This window comes from Drosophila serrata, unplaced genomic scaffold (genome assembly GCF_035046125.1).
Source record: "Drosophila serrata isolate PLE 108 unplaced genomic scaffold, ASM3504612v1 contig_233, whole genome shotgun sequence".
NCBI classification, from domain to species: Eukaryota; Metazoa; Arthropoda; class Insecta; order Diptera; family Drosophilidae; genus Drosophila; species Drosophila serrata.
In genome coordinates, this window is record NW_028257131.1 from 317,180 (window position 1) to 340,056 (window position 22,877).

The 22,877-nt window shown below is 41.4% G+C and overlaps 1 protein-coding gene across 1 annotated transcript in view; it reads right to left on the reverse strand.

The window, feature by feature from the left end:
* Positions 1–521: 521 nt before the first annotated feature.
* beat-IIa (beaten path IIa) overlaps positions 522–22,877 on the reverse strand; it is a 50,790-nt gene continuing 28,434 nt past the window's right edge. Inside the window, exons 3-7 of the mRNA XM_020957196.2 lie at positions 13,337–13,551; positions 11,727–11,862; positions 8,221–8,354; positions 1,822–2,110; positions 522–1,723 (exon numbers count right to left, since the gene is read on the reverse strand). Of these exons, the coding sequence (XP_020812855.2) occupies positions 1,398–1,723; positions 1,822–2,110; positions 8,221–8,354; positions 11,727–11,862; positions 13,337–13,551 (1,100 nt within the window). The 3' untranslated portion in view covers positions 522–1,397. The remainder of the gene's footprint in view (positions 1,724–1,821; positions 2,111–8,220; positions 8,355–11,726; positions 11,863–13,336; positions 13,552–22,877) is intronic.

Consider the following 22,877-nt stretch of genomic DNA (forward strand, 5'->3'; position numbering starts at 1 on the left):
ATTTCGGAAAAGCGTCCGAGGGAAAGTGGGTTGGGAAACTAGGAAGCACAAAATATAATACAAAATGCGCATGCAGAACGGAAACGACAAGAAAAAAAACGAAGGAAGAGCGAAGAAAAAGCGGAAGGGGTGCATGCATTGCATTGTACTAGATTCCTTCTATTATATTTCTTTCAGATCTTCCGCTGCGTAACGGCAAGTTTTTTCACACTTTGGCAGGCAAACTAAATGCAGACAATAACCAGAAAGGGTGGTTTTTCCAACAGCAAAAGAAAAAAAAAGGAAGAGCTCTCCTTTGTTGCGAAAATGTTGAGTAAAATTTCTTAACGCCAAAAATCAACAGTGAAAATTTGTTGAATTGGAAAATTCAATGGGTCAGTGGCCAGGCTAAATATAAAGGGAAGCTTCTGGGAAAAGGTTACGAAAATGTTAGTTGTCTGGATTTTATATTTAAATAATTACGAAAATATGTTTAACCTACAACTTACCTTTGCTTAATAAAGAATTAATACTCGCTGGTGTTTAAAATTAACACACATTTTTATTTAATTTCACCACCATTTACAATATGCCCATACAAGGCTTTGATTTATTTACGTTAAATTAAAATTAATTTAATATTTTACTTTAAATATATTTTACACACATTTTCCGCCTCCTTCGAACACATACCTTTGATTTCTCGGTTTATTATGGTTTTGGTTTCGCTCACATTTTTATTTTGTCTCCGCTGCTTAACTTTCTGGTATTTTGCACATTTAAAGTAGAATCAGTAATTTGATGTACTTAGCATATTTACGTGTTTCTTAACCTTTTTGGATTCTTGTTTTCGTGTAAACATTTATATTTGAATTGTGTATGTCCTGTTTTATAGGTCTTAAACTCGTTCGCTCCTCTGCTGTCCAACTTCATGTTTTTTCTCGTTACAACTATGCTAGTTTATAAATGTTTTTTGCTTAACCTTAATTTGTTTTCATTTTTGGTTTGGTTTTATGTTAATCGATTTCTTTTAGCTCGCTAGTATACACCACATCTCAGAGTGTGGCTTTTGGGGAACAAAGGGAAATTAACATGAAAAGCAGTCATCAAAAGAAGATCCTTGAACTACACAGAACCCAGGGTTTTCCCAGCACTGTTCAAGTGATGGAGTATCAAAGAGTAAATCCCAGACTATGGTACCTGCAGAGGTAAATAAAGATAAGAAATGGCTTATCACCACTAGAATGACTTTGAGTATATATTAAAATTTTAAGAGATAAACCATTTCATAGCCTCGTTAGATACAAGTTTGGGATTCATCACTTGACAAACACATCAGTTCCTCGGGGCTGGGAACCTCCCCAAATACACTTTGCATTACTTAGGGCTTTAACTAACTGGTAACTGGTAACACACGCCTAGGCCAGGGTCTCTGTCCTCGATTCTGGCCAGGCCAGTGGCTGTCTCGACGCCTTGGAGGCGCTGCAGCTGGACAGAGGAGGAGCTGGCTGCTCCCTGGAATGTGTCCTCGGGGGTCCTTGGCTGGGTTCCTTGCCGCCTCCACTGTCCGTCTCGGTATCGGTCTCAGATGCCACCTCAATTAGCCGGAATAAGACCGCCATCAGGGCCAGCACAAGGGGCGCCACATAGACGCCGGGCCAGAGTCGCGTAGCCGGCGATGCCGATGAAGTCGAGAAATACGAGCTGAAAAAGTTCTTCAGGCTCGATTCGGAGGAGAGGGTAACTGCACGCGGAATGGTGAAAAGAAAGAACCGGAAACGGAAGTCAGTTGGATCTGGATCGGACGCAGCTGCCATGCGGCAGCGGCCATTGCTCACTCACCACGTGCCGGTATCGGATCCTTTTGCGGTGTGCCCAGCTCGATTTCCTTGTACTCCTGGTACAGATCCCCGATTTGTGCCGAGCAGCGCAGAAGTAATCCGCCCGGATTCGGATTTGGGGAATAAACCGGCCCCCCATGCCCGTACACCGAGTTCATGCCGTAAATGCTGTTGTAGATGGCCGGATTCACGCTGGAGAAGTGCACTCCTTGCAGCTGCAACTTTAGGGCAATACGCGAGACAATCAGATTATCTACAGTGCGTATGTACTGGGTCTCAACGTTGGTGATCTGTTGTAAATAAATCGAGAAAAATATAAATTTTAATTTTGACTATTATCATATTTCTTCCTATATCAGTTTTTTATTTCAAAAGTCAGGTATTTGTCACGCTTAACTTTTTAAAAAATACATAATTTAGAAAGCAAGACTTTTAGAAAAAGAAATGAGTAAATGTGAATTTATTCCAAAAACACCAAAGAGTTTTTTGTAAAATGTATGTTGCATAAAATCTCCAAAAAAGTTGCAGTCTTAAATAGAACCATGTTCTTAAATAATTCTTATAAAATTACAAAGAAAGATATGACCCATTTTATAATATATTCTAGAAGAAGAACCAGAAGCTTTTGGACTCACACAGAAAATAAAACAATATAAGACGAAGAGCAATGGCATATTTTTAAGAATATAACACTAAACTAAAATTAAATGAAATCAAATGGAATACATTTCCTAGATTAAATGCAATTACTTTCATTTCAATTCCTTTTTACTTTAATCTTTCCAAATGCATTTTTTCTCAGTGTGTCAGGAAGCAAACAAGGGGATTATAATTTTAGACTGCGCCTGTTTATTTTACGCTTGCAAATGCATTTGCATATTTTAAGGCGCTCGAGGGGCTTGGCGGTTGTGGGCCACAAAGGGGGGTAGAGTTCTACGGGAAGGCTTCAACATTTGGCAACGTTTAGCCCTCACGCTCGTAATACTTTTGTTTGTACTTCTCCTTTTGGCCGTTTGAACGGACCGAGCAGAAGGAAAAAACTTTTGCCAGCCAGCATCTTGTCGCCATTTGCAAGTTGGCACAGTTTGCCAAAGAACAGGAGGGGCCAAGGGGCAGGGGGGGCCAAGGGGCAGGGGGGGCCAACGGGGGCGGAGCACGGCCGGATGTCGAGGGATTTGCCACATGTGCCGGGAGACACTTCTGTATGCATGGAAATTATGTATCAAGGAACTTTATCTGTGTTAATGCAATGCAGCAAAAAGCAGCGGCGTCTGAGGACAACACAAACACAAGAAGCAAGCTAAAGGAAAATACGACAAAAGGCTACCCTAGGATTTTCAAGGAGCCCAAACGTTGATTGCAAATGAAAGAAATTTTTATAGTTTTGCACATTTAATGATATATACAGCAATAATTCCAATAATAATCTTCGATAATTTAAAACCACAGAATTAATTATAGAAACCTCTATAAATATTAATCTCTCTCTCTCATCCTAATGTGCTAAGCCGCGCCAAATACCCTGTAATAAAAAAAGGCAACCAGGAAGCCCCACACAATTGCACACATTAGTGGCTGCGACGTCGGGGAGAAGGACATGCAAGGACATTGGACAGGGGACAGAGCGAGGCACTGGACATGGCCAGCACCACCAACTAAAGTAAAAAAACGAAGAGGGCCAAGACTGCGACGCATTTGACGAAAGTTTTAGCCAGTTCTCTGCAGGCTTTTGCCAGCTTTTCAAAGCATTTTCGAGCTCTGTTTCTTATGCACCATTTCTGCTTCTGTATTGGTCCACATCCGCATCTGTATCTGTATATATATCCCGATCCCGGTCCACGTCCATGTCCTCGCTGCCTAAGTCCACTTTATTTGCGCCAGCTCCAAGATGCTTAAACTTGCATTTGGCTTAAATGCTGCCAGCAGCTCCTTCATGCGAGAACAGCTTTTATGCTTAATGGCAGTTATTTAGTGCAATTCACTGTAAAATTGTTGCCATAGGAGAATCTGCCTGTCGCCATCTCTGAGTCTCTTTCTCCTTTTCTAGAGTCCGTGTTTGCCTGTGTGTGTGCGAAAGGATTTGCGCTTTGATAAATAATTTTTCCCCATACGCATGTGCATGTGCCAAAAAGCAGATGTTTAAGCAGCAAAGTTCTCCCTCCATTTCCGTATTTTTCTTGCCAGTTTTTCTTTATTTTTCTGAGCCTTGTGCAAACATGGGGAATTATACATATACATATATATATATATATATATATATATATAGTTTTGATAGTTGCCAGTGTCCTTGGTCTCTCTGAAGAATTCAGGCCTCGAACTTATGTGTGAATTTCAGCCAAGGCTGCATCTCATGTTGCAGCTTGGAGTTTTTCGGAAAATGTTCTATCTAATGGAGAGCGGGTCCAAGATAAGCCGGAAATAAAACTACTTTATGGGAGCCTTGGATCGTCCGGGTTGCTCTACCGAAAATCATACAAGTAATCCCCTTCCTGCTATATTTTATTTATATCTAAGATATGAGACCATTTTCACATTTTTCGGTTCTTTTTTTTTACATTTTTAGAGAAGTTTTAATAGCTTCTGTATCACTAAACAAAATTTAGCTTTTGCTTTCTTAATAGAATATTTTCTCGGCCCAAACTAGGACTAAATTATCAAGTCAAAGTGGGAAAAGGTATTAGTCAAAATTAACCAGGTTTGTTAAAGATTTATTTCAGAAAGTAATGTAAACAAAATCACTTCTTTAAAGTGAGAAATTTGGGTTTAAAACTTGAGTTATTATTCAGACCTTAAGGATTTTAAGCATACATATTTTAGATTTATATTTGAACTAAAAGGACATATGGACTTGGGCTTATAACCCTTTTGACTTCACAATCAATCATAGTTAATTAAAACTCGTATGGTTACTTACAAGTTTTAGTAACAAATACTTCAATACATATATTTATTGTAACGTAAAATAAGACCTGGAATTTGGGTTTCTACCAATTTCATTTCTCAGTGACACTTTGACTGCAGGCATAAATTTCCATGCGCTGGCGACGACTCCTTTTCTTGTCCCTCCCAGACTTGGGAAAAATACAATAAATATATTTTATATATCATCCAATACACAGACTCGAGCTGCACAATTTGTCGTTCGTGCAAGAGTTTGTGTGCACAATGCATTGCAAGCGTATCAATAACAAATAAATTGTGGATAGCACTGCAATATCTTTCGGGCCGTTACTGCGATTGGTAACTGGTAGCTGGTAGCTGGTAACTGTGAGCTGTGAGCTGGTAACTGGCTTACTGCTGCCAAGAATACTTGTAGGTATAGAGAGAACTATGGCACTAAGGGCTGCCAACTGCTATGGCTGCGAAGCTTTTTTCAATTTTCCGCTAAATTTGGCAGGGCTCAAGTGCTATTTGTCTTCATTAATGCGAATGCGCCTAGAAGTTTGGCAAGAGCCATCCCCTGGATGAATTCCGTTGGCCAGGCGACCGTTCATTCGGCCTTTGGTTCGTTCAACCCCGATGATGGCAAATTCTGCGTAGCATTTTTAAGCCGACGCCAAATGACATGCAGCAGTTATTAATTGGCAATTTACATGCCGAATGATTAATGCCCCGGTCCCAGGGCGGCGGAAGCAGCCAGAAACCCGAAATGGAGCCGCCACAGCAGCAGCAGTCTCAAACCGAAGGCACATATGTCACCAGGGGAGCGGAAGTTGAGACACAGCTCAGGGCATAAAAGTAGAAACGAGTTCAGAGTACCATTTCGTAAAGAGTTTAAATATATCTAATGTATATATACTAACTTATTTATTGAAAAAATATATAACATTTACACACATCCCAAGATAATGTTACTTCATTCGCTTACCAAAATCTAATGTAATATTTATAGCAAACTTGTAGCTTTCACATTTCTTCCAAGCCTACCATTTTGACCGCTGCTGTTTCGTGTGTAAGGACGATTTTTCTGGGGTTGCAAGTGTGGGATGTCCGGGCCTCTTGCAAATTACTCCTGTGGCATTTTACCGCAAAAACTTTTGTCAACAGAAAGTTGTGGCTCCTTGCCGGCGCACCTTTTAACGTAAACTTTGCTGAAAATGTCAGAGGTGCCTGGTTGTGTGTGTGTGTGGGTGCTGGTGTGCGTGTGTGTTCTAGGGGTGTGCAAGTGTGTTTCCCAGCCCTTGTTGATTTGCACAGCATGAAATATTCATTTGTTTCCTGTGATCGGCAATTGTAATATATCTTCCTCCTGCGGTATCGTTTTCTACTCAATTTTAGTCAATGTCTGCCACGTTTGCTTACTGTTTGTTGTCTGGCTGCCATTGGTTGCCATTGCCAAAAGTTCTCGATGTCCTTGCAGCTCCTTTGGCCACCATTAGCCCCCTGGCGCCGAGGCCAGGAGGAGCCAGGAGTTCCGCCTCTCCTAAAACCCATACCGCAGAGCATCGGTGGCATTTCGAGAGGCTTGGCCGATAAGCTATCATTTCATTTCCAGGCAACACAACCCCTTTGAATATTCGCTTCGAAAATTCCCCCCTCCTCGTTCCGGTTGCGAGTTATTGCGGTGCAAATGATTTGAATTCATTTATCATGTTTAATGCGAGCTTGGCAAGTGCGCTTCTGGAATGTGGCAGCCATTTTTCAACGGCCCTGACAACGCTCTCGAACTTCTGCCTTTAAAGGCTAATAGAGAGCACTTTCTTCAAGGGGATTTGACTAATGAAATCAGCATTCGAGATTTAGGGAACATAATTCGATTAAAAGCATAGAGTTAGCTAGTTCTCAAGTCCTTGGGAATATTTGTATATGACGAAAACGAAAAGAACAAATATGGCAATGAAGCCGAATGAATAAAGTACCAAAATAACCTCACATCATTTAATTCTTTAAATAAATCCTTCTTTGACTTCCAACTTCTGAAAGAATAAAGTCAAATTTTTACGGCACAAGACCTTTCTCAGTTGATAACAATATGAATTTTTAGATCTGATGCTGTCCATATATACATTGGGAAATCTTGGTCGGGCTCCCGCATAATTTCTTTCCAACCGCAAACCAATTGGAATCTTTTGTGTTGGAAAATTATGCATTCCTCTTACACTAAATCCCTGGCCTTTACCGCTCTGCCTGGCAGCATCCTTGGCATGGAAATCAGCTTGAAAATCAGATGGGAACTTAATGCGGTTATCGCCGAATACCGAATACTGAATGCAGAGTGGGAAAAACTTGTGCAACCTGTTAGGCACGTGAATACTGGATGCAGGATGCAGGTTGAAAGGACTCCTCCCTTTTCGAGTGTCCCTGGCGCAGACACGAACCCTTTTCAACCGCAAATAGAGCGGACCAGAGGAGCCTAGCGTCGCCTTGACCGAATCTGAACCTGTACTGCTCTTGACATCGGGGCCTGGGTCAAAATTATAAGAAGGGGAGATACTGTGCACTGCGAAGATGGGTGAGCATGTGGCATGCATATTCATAAAATTGCAATAGGGAAAAAATTCGCTCACAGGACAACAATGTCAGCATGACGACAGTAACCAGAAGTGAGAATCCATATGGACTGACAGCCAGAGAGTTGGCAAAACCTACAGAACACAGCTGCGGCACATGATTTCGATCTGTATTGTTGAGATCTGAGATATTTTATATATTGTTAAGAGTAAATAATTCATTGAACTGATAAAAAGTCATGTGTAAGGCAGAGGAAACCCGAATGCATATTTATTTATTTTTTTACTTTTAACTAGATTCAAACATATTTCTCAGATCTGACATTTCGGCAGCACTGTCAGCACTATGGATAAAAGGATCTGGCTTGCCACTGCATAGAAATCTGAATTCCGGAGTAACTAAATGACAAAGCATTCCGGCCACAGATGCGGCGGACTCTCCTCCCTCTTTAGCCTTATTTCCACACATCCTTCCCCCATTCGGTCGCCTCATATGCATTGTTAATACACATGACAATCCCTGCACGCTCGGTGGCAGGCTGTGAAATTGCGCATACGCCACGTTGACGGATGGACGAGCCCCCAAGGCGCAATGGTGGCGAAACACAAGAAAAAAATATATATACGTATAAGAAACGAGAAGCAGAAACAAAAAAGGGTGAAATCGAAGCCAGAACCCTTTTGATTAAAGTCTTGTCCTAGCCCATTTTCGTGTTCATTTCTCAGCAGAATAGACAAGCAAGCACTTCAAAGGATCCGGCCGGACTTTGAACACACAAAATAGCCGCTGACCCGCTGTCAGATTTGTTTTCCAGTCGCCTCGAAAACATAAAATAAATTGAAACAGACCGTCGTCGTCCGGCAGGTCGGTAATATTTCATTGGAATGATTGTGGAGCCAGAGTTGAAAACAGAAAGATGTATATATACAAAAATATATATGGGACTCACCACCATGTTGTTGATTGTGAACGTTAGCTCGGATCGCGGTCGCGAGGGTGGAGTGCTGCAGTTGGCACGCAGGACATCGCCGGGCTCGTAGCGCGTATGCTCCGTCAGCAGCACAGGACGCTTGTCGGGCAACTCTGCAAAAAAGCGGAAAATAAAATATGTCAAGGATATCGGGATGATATTTTATAGTCAAAATAATAAAAAAAAGCCTTTGGGCATTCCTGCCCTAGAAAATGGCAAGAGGTTTAGCCCGGGACAATTCAATTAGCAGGACCTCCTGACACAAGACACATTAATAGGCGCATAAGTGAAGGCGGAAACCCGGAGAACCCTTCAATCACAACCACAGAACGAAGGATCTTCGCTCTCTCGCCACGCTTAACTTTTTAATTAAGTCAACCAAGGCGGAGCCGGCCTGAACAACAGCCAGAGCCACTACTATGTGCCACAGGACCCGATGAAAGCAACAAAGTAACTAATGAAGAAAGTAATTTCCATGACAAAGGCAGCGGCAACTTTGCTCTTTTTCCCGAGTCGCCCAGAGCGACTTTCTGTGTCCTGGCCGCTTTCTAATCCCCAATCCCCGGACCGGACCGAGACCTCAGCTTTCCGCCGCCTGCGCTTTTTGCCTTGCAGATTTTGACCTTTTTGCGGGCCAGCTTCGAATGCTTCTTGGACGGCTTTGCCATTCCTTTGCCGTTTGGCCTGGAGTCTCTGCCGTCCAATTCCCCCTAATGAGGGTCAGTCTCCAAGAGCACACTGGACTAAATACCCGAAAAAAGCCACAAATAAAAGAGGAATTTTTCGGTAGGTATCGACAATCAAGTAAACTTAAAGACTTATTTTTTTTAAGAAAATTGGCTACAACTTCTTGTTTTTCAAACTACAAATCATCAAAATATGAACTACAATTTTTCTTGAATTTTTATCTCAGATTTAAAGCCGTTAAACCACTGTAAGGCAGCAAAATGTTGGGTTAAATTTAGCAGCTGACCAGCCTACTTTGCACTTGGTTTTAGCTTCGACTCGTGTCATTAAGTTATTAAACTTAAGGCTGCCCAAATGTTTGCCAACTATAAACTTTTGACTTCTACCAGCCGACGATGATGGGGGCGACGTGGCAGCAAAGGGGCTGTGACTTAATGAAAGCCCGAATTAGCATAACTTTTGGGGGACAAGAACGAGCAGCCTTTGCTTACCACCACCACCACTTGCCAGTGTCAGTGCCGTAATAACCTTGCCACCGTCTGAGCGCCTTGAATGGCCCGCCCCGCAAGGACAAAGTGTTTATTTTATGTGCCACGCAGACGCCGAGACGCTGGCAGCCTCCTTTCAGCGGGCTCCTTTCAGGATCCTTGGGCCGCAATCTGATTGCCACTTGAGCTCATTAACACACGATTAAACCTCAGAGTTATTTACACCGAGGACGCCGCGGCGGCTGCATAAGCGAATGAGTGCGCACAACTAACACTGACTGACTGACTCGATGCATAAAACATCAGATGAGATGGCCAGCAAGGACTTTTTCAGATGCTCAACGAAAGTGTAGGAAAAAATCATGCCAAGTCAAATGAAAGTAAAAGTTATATCATAAAAATACACCTATGTGTATTTAACTGTAATTGGACTTTTAAAGCTCAAGGATTAAGGTAAAAATGTCAAATATAACCCGAATCGAATTTAATTAAGTACTACATATAAAACCTTTTGATGCCAGTGTAACTTATTACTTACATGAATACAGACAAAATTGGCATCCCAATATGACACTAATTTCAGTATATTCTTTCCGCTGTGCCAAAATACAATATGGTGTCGGTTACGGCTTCTGCCAGCTGGTGGTAGCAGTAATTTATTGTTTAGCCGGCAAGTTATTGGGGTTTTAGTGTCGACGACATTAGGCCTCAGCCCGGGCACCCAGGCCCAAAACGCCCGAACGCCGAAACCGAGCCGGCAAGCCGCAGGATACAGGGCGCGGCGAGTAACCCACAAAGCCCGAGATTTGAGGCGGCTGTCAGTGTGTCAGTTCCCAACTGGCTTATCCGAAACAGCATTGATGTATGTCCCAAGGACCAAGGCCCAAGGACCAGGGACCAAGGAACGAGGAACGAGCCGAGGTACCCAAGGCCATAGACCCACAGCCGGAGCAGCCAATTAAGTGGCGCAGCTATTAATGAAACTTTAATAAGTCGAGCGGCGCGTCCTTGACGGCCTGACCTGTTCTGGCCTCATGAATTTAAAGCAAATACACGATCAAAGGCTTTAATCCCCAGATGCTAGTTACGCGAAAGCGGCCAATTAAATGGGCTAAATGCGGCGTTAAATATATAAAGCAGTCAACTGGCGGCGGGTGGCAAGGCGAAAGCGAGAGCGATGCCAATCTAATAACGGCTACACCGAAAACAAAAGTATACCATGTAAGTCCTTTTTTGCACTTAGCATTTTTCAAATGTATGCTTGAAAAGTACTTAGATCGACCCAACGTTGTTTATTCCTGTGTAGGCCAGAAGGGCAGACATCTGAATGTTTAATGCTGGGCAACAAGCAGTCAGTGAGCCAGTGAGCCAGTGAGCCATTAACCCAGACGAGCTCTCAATCAAACACACGCACACACAGCGGGCTTTCCCGCCGCCAGTCGAAGGGATTGCAGATGGAGTGCGGTGGAAATCGCGGGAAATAGGGGATAAATCCTGCCCGGAAAGTGGCGTAAAAATCAGCGCATAAAGCAGAATTTAGCTGTCGAAGCGCATTTCTCGAATGCTTGAGGCCGAGGCCGGATAGAAAGATTAACTTTGCCATCGATTCAGTCCACATTACGCATACGCCCCATATGCTGCAGCACTTGTGGCTAGAATTCATTTCCAATTCAAGTCTTAAATTACTAATATTTGTATTAACCAAATTTAAAGAGCTTTCTGCTCTTTAAGCTTGAGCCAAATAATTGCTAAGCCGTAACGGACCGGTGCCCATTGGATTTCATGACCCTGCCTCGCTGATTAAATTCGTAATTCAGAGCGCGCCGCACCACGCTCATTTAAAACGCATAAAGCCGTGAAATGCGTGGGGCACAGGTAAGACTGCCAAATGACCCCAGACATGGGGATGGGTTCAGACCCAGAGCCACTCTAAGCCAACCCCCTTGGTGCGGCAGCGCCCGCTTATCTGGCCAAAAGACGTAATGGGCTGTTAATGACGCAATTTTCAGCGCAAAACTTTGGCAACCAGCAGAAACAGCTGCTGTGACCTTGGCCCGGCCAAAAACAAATTGCCAAAGAAGCAAAAAACTTTCCCTGCTCCCAGAGCCAGAGAATTTAGCCACGGAACGCTGCCCGGTGATCAAAGGAGAGCAATGTCAAAGGCTGCCCGATAGCTGATACACTCACTCACTCTTTCACTCGGGTTCCCTGGAAGCTTTTAAGCGCACTTTAGGCCAATGTGGATGAATCAGCTTAGGAAACGGACTCAGAACATAGCATTTGGGATATGGAACTCACACTGAGACTTACCAACAACTTGCATGGTGTCCACGGCGGTGGCCGTCGAGAAGAGCGGGGCATCGGCGGTCACTTCGCATGAAAAGTTGCCAGAGAGACCGAATCCAACGTTCCGTAAGAGTACCTGGGTGGCATTCGAACTGGATACCTGTTGAGCACAAGAACAGATACAGTACTTAACTATCGGATGATTCTTTCAGAGAAATGGAGACACACTTAAAGTTAAACTCACATTTCGATGGTTTTTTACTTGTATATTTACTTTGCATTTCCCCAAAAACTATTAATGTTCATTGGAAACAAAAACAAAAAACTATAAATCAAGTATCTCACACCTGCCATCGCTCAGTTTTCCGCAATCTGACATCGAGTCCAACAAAGAAATGCACTTAAATTTATTAAAACAGCTTAAAAACAAACAAATACAAGCACTGGCAGCAGCCAGCAGCCAACAGAGCAGAGCAGAGCGACAAGGAAAAACTGCCTGCAGCTAGGTAAAGTAAAAGTTTTCCACGACAAAACAAAAAATAACAAAAAATAAAATGAAAATAGGAGCGAGAGGAGGGAGCACAAAAAAAAACTAAAGATAAACTCGCTGGCACAAACTCAATAGCCTGATGAAATATTTAGCCAGATTCGGAGCAACTTTATCGAAGCAACGAAATTGCAAGGACCTCTTCCTTGCCGCCTCAGCACCGCCCGCCGGCTGGGTAAACTTTTTCAATAATCTAGCCAAAGTAGAATTACCCCAGCCGAGACTCAATTCTCCGACCTCAGAAGGAGGCATCCCACTCCTCCGCACTCCGCACTCGGGACTCCATAGTCCTCGCTTCTCACAGATTGCAGATTGCAGTTTTTGCAGGTGGGCGACAAAACTCAGACGCAGCAGGCAAAAATTTAAATGAAAATTTTTGCCGCAGATAGCCGCGCGTTGATAGCGCCCACAAAAGCCGGCATTCCGGGAGTCCGGCACTCCGGCGGCCAGGTGTCTCCTGGCATTTTTTGAATAACCGCCAATAACAATAAAACTGCCAAACTGAATATGCATGAGCGGAAAGTTTAAAATATACAATATAAATAAATGCAGTGTGCGCGCAATTAAGGACATCAAAGTGAGGTTCGGTCCGGTTTCGGTTCCTTTCTGAACCCATCCCCAAAAAATAAAGTAAAAAAAAATCCTTCAACAATTTGTTCTTTTTGGAAAATTCCGAATTCCTCACAGCTCGATTTACTTGTATTTTAAATTGGAATACTCTTGGGAGGAAGGGTTACTTTTGCTATCGAAATATAATGATTTTAAATTGTATGAAACTTAATTTTAATGAAATTTTATAAAGTAAAAGAGGATAAGAAAAAAAAAAAAAAAAATAAAATAAAAATATATGATAATTCTAGTCCTTTCTATTTCTATATTATATCTTTATATCCTACTAATCCTTCAGCTGAATTGATATTTTGGGCTTGGGTCAGTCTGGATTAGATAGTAATAATATATATTTGATCCAGGAATATATAATAAGCCCCATATTGCACGATCAATTATATATTATATCAGAATAACCTATACCTTCTGCTAAATCTCTTAACTTATAATATATATATATTACTTTCGCTATACTTACATCCACATGAATGCCGGGAAATGGAAAGACCTTAGTGTTGGGAAACTCTCCGGGCGTGTAGCGGTAGAACTCCAGCTGGCCACGATAGAACTTGGCCGAGTATAGTGGTGCCCCCTCCAGGTCGTACATGCATTTGAGCACCACATGCTGACCCCGCCGCACCGCCGGTGGCTCGATGATTAAATTGACATTGCGCAGCGCGCACTCAACGAGTTCTGGAAAATGGGGGAAAATCGGTGATGGAATTTAATGCGAATGCAAAGCCTGGGGATACCAATTTAGTGTATTTATTTTAATAAATTATTGAAATATTGTCCGAGAGCAGGCTCGGTGGTGGCGGTGGCGGTGGCGGTGGCGACACTGATAACATATAATCCGCCGCTTAACTGCACCGCAATTGCTTGCTTTTCGGACGCTTCAGTTTGTTTTTGTCGTCGGTTTGGGTTTCAAATGCTTAAAACGCCACACAAATATGCTGAAAACTCAATTTGGCTGGTATACTTTTTTTAAACAATACCCTTCCCCCATCCTGGGTATCTACGATTTCCATAAATTTTCCTTGCTTTTACACCTTAAATATATATTTTATATAGCTTTAATGTGACTAATAAATTTTACATGATTTCTATCTTATACGAGGATATATTTTACTGGCAGCAATAACAAACTAATAAAATTTGCCTTTATGTTCCTATTAGCTTTTCAATCTATTCTTTACTTGTTTTTTTATTTTATGAATTTGAACATGTATTTTAAGGAATAATATAAGTATATTTAACTATCATTAATGCCAGCTTTTAAAGAAAGTAGTAAAATAAAGGATAACCCTTAAGGGTAACAAAATTGTCGGTGTTCTATCAAGTATTTAGCTACAGTGTTTTTGTTCATGTTTCTCATCGAATGATTGTCATATTTGGTGCTTAAATGATTTATAAATGTTTTTTCAACCATGGGAAAGCTTGATAGATTACGGTGGGATTTTGTAGGGGCAGTTATGCAAACGAATAGCACTGCATCGAAAATATTATGATAAAAACTGCTGGTTGCCTGTAAGCCCAAAGCCCAAATAAACACCATTCATAACTGAATTTCGCTGGTAAGCCACTGATGATGATTTAGGCCAAAACTAAAACGACATTTTAACTGCTGCTTTAATATTTAGGCAAAACGGTGGCCAGGATTTATGGATTCGAGGTCGCCAGCTTAGAGCGACCTTCACTTACTTAGGCAATCTTCCCCTGTTTGCTCGCCAAGTTTTATTAATTACCAAACAATCAACGCCAATTTCCGGCAACTTTATGACCGCCCATTTCAGAGTCGTTTGTCAACAAATGCGTAGCATAATTCAAGGCGCCAGCCCGGTAACTGCCTCTCGCTCTCACACACACATACACACACCAGCCCGGAGCTTAGTCCTGTCCCTCGCCCTTTTGGAGTTTGGGTGTTTTACAAGCCAACATAGCCTAACAAGGCACTCAAAAATTTTTTATATCTTATTTGGGTCACATTTCATGCGGCTGTGCCCTTAAGAATAATGGCACATAATTTGCGGCTTTCCCAGCGCAGCGCAGCGTCCCTTTTGTGCCCGAGCGGAGGAGCTCTGTGGAATGTGAGGCCGGGCAAGGATTCGGTTCCTTGTAAATCTCTCGCGAGGCGAATAAAATAAAATTTTCATTTTTTGTTCGCTCTCTCCCTACATGCCAGCTGTGCGTAATTCATTACCTTCGGGAGTTGTTTGCATATCAGGCGATATCTTCGACGGCGACTACTTACTCCCTGGAAAATGCCATGGAAAATTGGCATGATTTTTATTATGCCAATGCCGCTGCTGTTGAGGTGCCCTTTAACATTTACTCCATTTGCAGGCTGTAAAATGAATTCCTGCACATTGACCTTAATGACCAGCGATGCCTGCCAGCATAATTGGCGAACTGCCTGTGTGTCCTGGCCAGGGACAACGAGCAAACAAGAAATTACAAAAAATATATTCAAGCCAGTGTTCTAAGATAAGACTAGGAGATACCTTGTAGGAATTTAAACACATGAAAAAGACTGAGATTTTGTATGTTAAAATTACCTTTTAGAACTTGATATATTTTAAGAATTTCCTAATTAAATTGTTAGTGTTTGAAACATATTTCCTTTTTTTACTGAATATACACCTGGCTGGCGGGGGCACAACTTAACTTAAGCAGTGCCTTAAAGTCCTTGCTAGCCGCATAAATATTTGCACACTGAAATCGAAAATTCCGCTTGTTTGCCAATTGAAAATTGGAAAGTGTAGTTGCCGGGGCCCGCCCGCTGAGAGTTTTCCGAGCAGCAGCAGCAGAAGCATCAGGAGCAGGAGCAGGAGCAGCGAAATGCAACCGCAAATACTTGCTTATTGCTGGGAAAACTTTGCTTGTTAGTGTTTAGGTGGAAAGTGCAGCAGTAAGAAATCATAGCACACAGCCGGGTGCACAACTTCCCCAGGAAAAGCAACAAAGAGCAGCCAAACAATGTCTATAAATCCACACACACACACCCCTTGCACTCGCACTCGTTGTGGCATATAGTTGGAAAGGTAAAAAGTTTGCGCAAAAGTCACATATTTGTTCGATTTTGCTAAGTGCCAGCTTACAAGTGCCTTGTCCTTATCCTTTTGCGATTTGTTTACATGGCAGTCACCAAAGCGAAAACCCAGAAATAGGACCCACCTGGCCCTCTTCATTTCATGCTGCTGCTTTTGTTGTTAGTTCCTTTTTTTTTGTCAGGATTTCTACAGGATCTGGAGAGGGGATTTTGCTGACTGCCTGGATCCGCCTGCCTGCTAAATATCAATGCAGCCGGCCCCTTGTTTGTTTCCATTTTCTTTGTCGTGCTCCCTGGACGTTGTGAGAAATTCCCTGCCATCTGCCGGGAGAGTAAACACTTTTCACGCTCTTTTCACCGCATTTTCCCCGCAGCATCCTGTTTTTTTTTTTCTTCCTTTTTGGTTTATTGTTTTCCAATCTGGCATCCGACCAGAGTGCGTCATTGGTTGGGATTGGTGGTCTGGTGGGTGTCAGGTGCGATGAAACCGCAAGTGATGTCAAAATTGAGAAGTTAGTGGCCACTTTTTGAAGCCTCTTCCCGGGGGCCTTGCCATTCTCTACAGTTTTCTCAGAGTTTTGAAAAATATTTGATTCAATAAAAACGGCAAGTAATATAAAACTAACTCGATATTTATCTAAAAATTGAAACTGATCGATAATAAAAAGAAATACTATTAAAGTAGATAGCAATCAAATATATAAATCGTTATCTGTTCCTTTAGAAATATTTAAAATCAGAAATTTGTGTGCTTGCAAAAATATGATATAAACATAAAATATAACCATGTTTATTGAACTATAAACACAAAATCTGATAATATTTTATAAGAAGGGAAAATCAAAATCCTTGAAAGTATATTTCAGTTTTGTTTTAATATACTTTTTCAATAGTTTTAGTTTGCAACTGATTGATTCCATTTAGTTGCCTGGCCTAAACGGTGTTCAATGCGTGGTGGGGATTTTCGAAATTCCAGCCTAAAGGCTGCGTTCTCATGCGAATTCCTGAGTGCTGATTCCTGAATTCTGAACTCTGAATCCCGAAATTGTGAATGCCATGGAAGGCAAACAAGCTGTCAAACAGGAGCAGAGCAGCCCAATATGAATATGGCAGCATTATAATTTGGAGAGTCGCTTTCCATATCGGGGGAGGAGTTTCGGGGGCGAGGGCGAGGGCGAGGGCTTGCTTAAACAAACATCGGGCAGCTGGCATGTAATATCTATGTGCATTCAAGCGTACGTGTGGGTTGCATTGTCTCGGTATTTAATAGGCTTTTGTTGCTGCTTCCATTGAAAATGGAAATTGTTGAGTCCCGCTGTAGCTCCTGACATGTTTACCAGGCTATTCTAGTCCTACGCTCCTGATTCTGTTTCTGTTTCGGTTTCCTATCAACGTCCTCAGTCCCTTGCCGGCAGCTCATTGAAAGATTTATCATTCAGCAGAAACAGCAGGTCTTTGAAAATGAGAAGACGACTTGAACAGGCAAGGCAACCAACCACTCGACAAAAATAATAATATTTGTATAATGTCAAAATTTCAATTCCATGAATTGCACAAATTACTTGAATGGGAGTATATTTTAAACACTCTCATCACAAGATCCCACTTTGCTCATCAGGTTTAATTTACCAACTTAAATTACAATAAGTTGTAATTGTAAACTTCCAACTACAAATGCTTTATGAGTCAATTAAATTTCCTTAATTTGTAATTATTATTGCCAGTGTAATGCTGGTGACGAGCCACCTGTCTAGAGTCCTGAATCCCAACGGACCGTGTTGACACAGCCCACATAGGCGTCCCATACACATGCATAATGGAATTTCTAATAACTGCCACAGCTCCTCCTCAGATCCGATCCGGGAGCCGGGACAGGAAACGGGAGCAGAACAGGACAAGAGTCAAGCCAAACGAAGTGAAGCCAAGCCAAGCCTTCCTGCTGGGTCAACAGCATTTAGTGACAATAAGCGAGCTGCAGTTCATTTGCCCAGTAGAGTTCAAAGAGCTGTGGGTCGGTGGGTTCGTGTTTCGGTTTGCTTTTGGCCCGGGAAACGGGATTGGATCGCCTGGCTAAAGGGTTGGCCAAGTGCACTTCGTCAGGCATCGACCAACATGCACTTTAGCAGGAATCCAACCCCATCCAGGCTCATCCCGAGAGCCGCAGCAATTTAATTAACATAAAAAACGCAACTCGCACAATTCGAGACCATAAATCAAAAACCCGCACACACCCAACACTAAACTAATACCACTGGAAAACCTAATGCCGGACACAACAAAAAAAGCACAAATGGAAAAATGTGTCTGGCAAAAAGTGCATTCGGCAAGGAAAAAGGGTAACACTGCAAGGAAAATATAATGATTGAACATAACATATCCATTGCATTTTGCAACTTTCTATTAAATAAGTTTTAAAATGCTAAATAACATAAATTATCTCTTTAATTTGGTAGTTGTGCGGTACCAGGATGATGAGCAACATGTTCTTAGCAACATTAGCCTTAATTTATCAACAATTTCTTCTGCCTTCGGCCATGTTTTTGTTAACTTACTCATAAATTCGATCATAATTAGAGAAACTGCTTTACCCCTGTTGTTGTTACTTTTATTTTCACCCATAATCCATGTCGTACTTCTTATTTAATTCTATTAAATTTCAAATACATAAATCTTGTTCCAGTTACTTAAAGTTTTCTCAGTGTAGAAAAAGAAAGAAAATCGCGTTGAATAAAAACGAAAATGCTAGTTATGGTCTACGATTCCGGGCTCTTACAGAAGTTCTGGAAGTAGAGTTGGCTATATAGAGTAGCATTTGTTTTTCCGCCACGGTTCTTAGGTCTGCCTTTGTCACAGTTACGGGCTCGGACCCCCGGGGCCGGTGGGCTTGGGGTTTGGGCCCAACCCAAACCGCAATCCAGAGTCCAGCATAACCAAAAACCAACCAAACCCGTTCGTGTCGTGTCCAGAGGGCATCAGCATAAACAAAAGGTCCAAACATAATTTAGTTAAAATTCCCTTTGTCCGGGGCGTGGCACACCTTGCCCGAGGAAATGAAAAATGCTGATTATGGAAACGCAAACCATAATTTGTTGTGTGTTATGGCAACTAAATGAGCCGTGCGAGGGGTTTGGGTCGGGATTTGATTCCAATTTTGCAATTTTAATTTGCTAATTGCTTAATCATTAAATTCAATTACAAACGACAATTTAATTATGTGTCGCTTAATCAAATATAATCAAATAATTACAAGGAAAAAAGGTAAAATAATTTAAATCGTTTTGGTAATTCGAGTTTGAAGCTCTTAATTATGAACACAAGTAATTAATTGATTTCAGGATTCGGTTTTTTAACTTGTGGGCTTATTTTTTCTAATCCTAATAAAGACCAATTTAATTTACATTATTAATAATAACTTTATAGATGTATAATAACAAGTCCTACTTGAATTTCTTTTAATTGTTTTCTACATTTCTTAAAGTCATATAAATATAATTAAAAGACTCGATCTGGGCCATCGTATAATGATTATTATCGCTTAATAAACATTGCAAGCACTTAATTGACATCTCTCGCTCGATTATCCCTTTTGCCAGCCAATATTGTTCACTTTTTTAGGGCTTTCGCCACTCTGGCAGTGGTTTATAAAAAACAAAATCCCGACAGTCTCAAGCTGGCCCCAAAGGAGCCAAAACTAAGTATGAGCAGTGAGAAATGAAGAAAAGAAAGCACACTCCTTGTCTGCTCTCTGCAAACAGACATTGGACTGGGTAAACAATAGGAATATATGCGATAAATGAAAAAATAATAACAAACATTAATCCGAGGGCTGCCTGCTCGAGTGGATGATGATGATGTTGATGATGGCGATGATGATGTGCCGAAATGCCGCCCTTTGGCCGGAGTCCTCGGGTGCCCGGGGTTATCCTTGCACTGCCCCGGCATGCCCGGCACGGCGCTCCCTGGTCTCGTGATAGTCTTTCGTTTTCCTTCGCTTTGCACAGAAGCGCTAAGCAAATAAAACAAAAAGGATAACTGTGCAAATATTGTGCAGACGGCTTGGCCGGATAAGGGGGACGCTGGCGGGGTTAAAACAAACAGTCACTGCTAAAAACATAAATATGTATGCATGTGTGTGAGTTGTGTGCTCTTTTTTATTTGTATTTTTATTTTCGTCCTGGTGACATTGCACTGCACATAAGTCGCTCGCATGGTTGCTTAGTTGGATACTCTATTTCCCACCCCGCTCCTTTCCGATTTCCCAATTTTCATTTACTTTACTCCTTACGCACATAAATGTACACAGCGGAAATTAAAATTGGAACTATTTATAATTATTTAAAATTCTTAAAGGTAATTTTTCAATATAATAAGCTAGAATATGATCTAACTGGATATCTGCAGTTGCCTTCAATTAATTTAAATGTATTTATTAAAACAAAAGTTAATAAGAATGGCAAATTCAACGGTATTATTTTTTATAAGAAATTTAATTAGGATTTAAATCCTTAATTCCCACCATTATTTCGTTCAGTGCCTATATATCCACATCTGTTCACTCGTATTTATTTAGTTTGTTGTCGAGCTTCTTTGGCCCTGTTCACTTGGCGTATACGCAATGCCGGAACGGCCAAGACTGCGAATGCTACTTCGAGTGCGATGGCACTGCGAATACGACTCAATTGAGGCTGGGCAGCAAACATTTTGTTATCTCGGCACCAGCATCGATGCCGAATGGATTTTTAGTTCAGCAAATTCTGTCTTATGCTTTTCTTTCTATTTTCTGTGCTTGTGCCTCCCCCTGGTGCGTTTTGTTTGTGCCGCTTTCCCTCCACGCGAGGCCAGTATATTTTTTTCTCCGTCGCTTTTCTTGTTCATTCAGTTTTTCCATTTGGCCCGGCCGGAGCGTCAGAGCGCTTATCTCGCATGCCGCATCGCGAACTGCTTGTAAATAGCATTCATGGCCTGACACTAAGGGAACTTTTGACCGTTTGTGCTATCCGCCATCCGCTATCCGCCATTCCGTTCCCCCGGATCCTGTGCCCCCGTTTCGCCTCTCCATCAGCAGTTCCATTCCCCAATAGAGTATCCAGTGCCGGGTCCATTCCATTCCAATTGCCCACTGGCCCAATGTCCGGCGTCGGCTGCAGGGCCAAAAACTTGGATGGCATTCATCGACTCTGCCATGAGGCGGTTCACTCTTCCGAGCACTATTCCGAGTACCCTCTAGTAAGCTCCAGCCATTGGGGGTATATTAGTATATTTTTCACACTTTATTCGATTGAAATTGCATTCAAAATTAACTAGAATGAAATAAGGATTGCTTTCTGAGAACAGTATTATAAAGTACTATGATGATGACAAAATTTCATTGGCATTTTATATATATATTTAAAAAAACAAAGCTGTCTTAATACTCAGAGGTATTCCAACTTCGTTAGTTTCTCCTATCCACATTCAGAAAAAAATTGTTTTTCTTCTGCTTCATCGAAATGCGAATTCACGCAACTATGTTTGTAGTTGTTCTTCCATTTTTTCAAAGCCGTTTTTCATTCATATTTTTGAGTTTTTTTTCGCTATTTTTTTCTATATCGCTTCTGGTATCAATTTTGCGAGCCAACAGTTTGTCGGGTCTTTCAACAAGTCGTTTGTTGCCACTTCTTTTCGCCGAAATAGCAATCACCTGCCATGTCTAGCTGCCTTTGATCCTGGCTGCGGGGGATTGTCGTCGATATATAAAATAAAAAAATACCACTAATTAGTGGTGATACAATTTTAAAATGAATTTTTGGAAAACGCGAAAACTGTGAGTCAAACGCTGTATGTGATTAGAAAATTAATCTGTGCAGTGATTTAAATGCAATTTTCATTTCCCCAAATGCAGGACTAAGGGCGACCGGAAAGGCACGTCAGGAGCGGGCGATAAGCGACAATGGCATTCGGAAATTTCATTTTTGGTAACTAGATCTCACCGGGTTGAGTCACAACACACACACACACACACTCATTCAAAATGTGGTGTCAATGGGCTAAATGTGTTACTGTGTATGTGGGGTAAATCCAAAGGGGGTAACAGGGATCGGGCTCCGCCATATCCATTTCGTTTTATGTTTACAATTTGGCATGGTTTTTGTGCCTTTTGATTTATGCATAAATTGATGCTACTAGTTTGTTTGTTCGCCCGTTTGTTTGTTGTTTTTCCCGCCGCCAAAAAGCGCATTTGCCATGGACATCCTGTCCGCTTTCCCGCTTTTCCCGCCCTTCACCCGCTTTTTCCTTTGCCCATTTCTGTCTGGTTTTTGGTTATGCCAGAGATTCAGTAGCAAAAACATTCGTAATTTTAATTAAGTCATAGAAACGTGCTGCACACAAAACGCAGATATACACTGGGGGGAATTTGTATATTTCAATTTGTGCATTATAAAAATGAAAATAATAATAGTAATAAAAAATTTTACGTATGTATTGATCAGAAAATGTATATACATAAGTTTAGTGTATCAAAATGTGTACGATTAGAGCTCGGAATATTCCTGTAGTTAAAGTTATAAAGAAAAACTACACTTTAAATATAACCTTTAAATATAATGAACAAAATAAAGAAGAAATAATGATTATAAGTAATTATTAAGCTTCTGTACATTTTAAAAATGTGTGTTTCTTATCAATATTTATATATTTTACTAGACTATTTTATATTATGATTACTTAATTCTACAGCTTTGTTTTAAACCTTAAAAAAGCTTCTCCTTTGATCTTTGTGATTTTAAATCATAATCTACTTTAAAAATACATCAAAATGCTTTCCTTCTGTGCTGATTTTCTAATTTAAACTGTTATTTAAGATAGTTTTGTTCTCAGTGTATACAACCAAAAGTACGCTTAACTTTTGTGTGCGAGTCCTGCCAGCAGCCGGCGGCCGTGGGTTTTTGTGTATTGTTTTGTTTCGAGTTGTATTTGGTTACGATGCTCA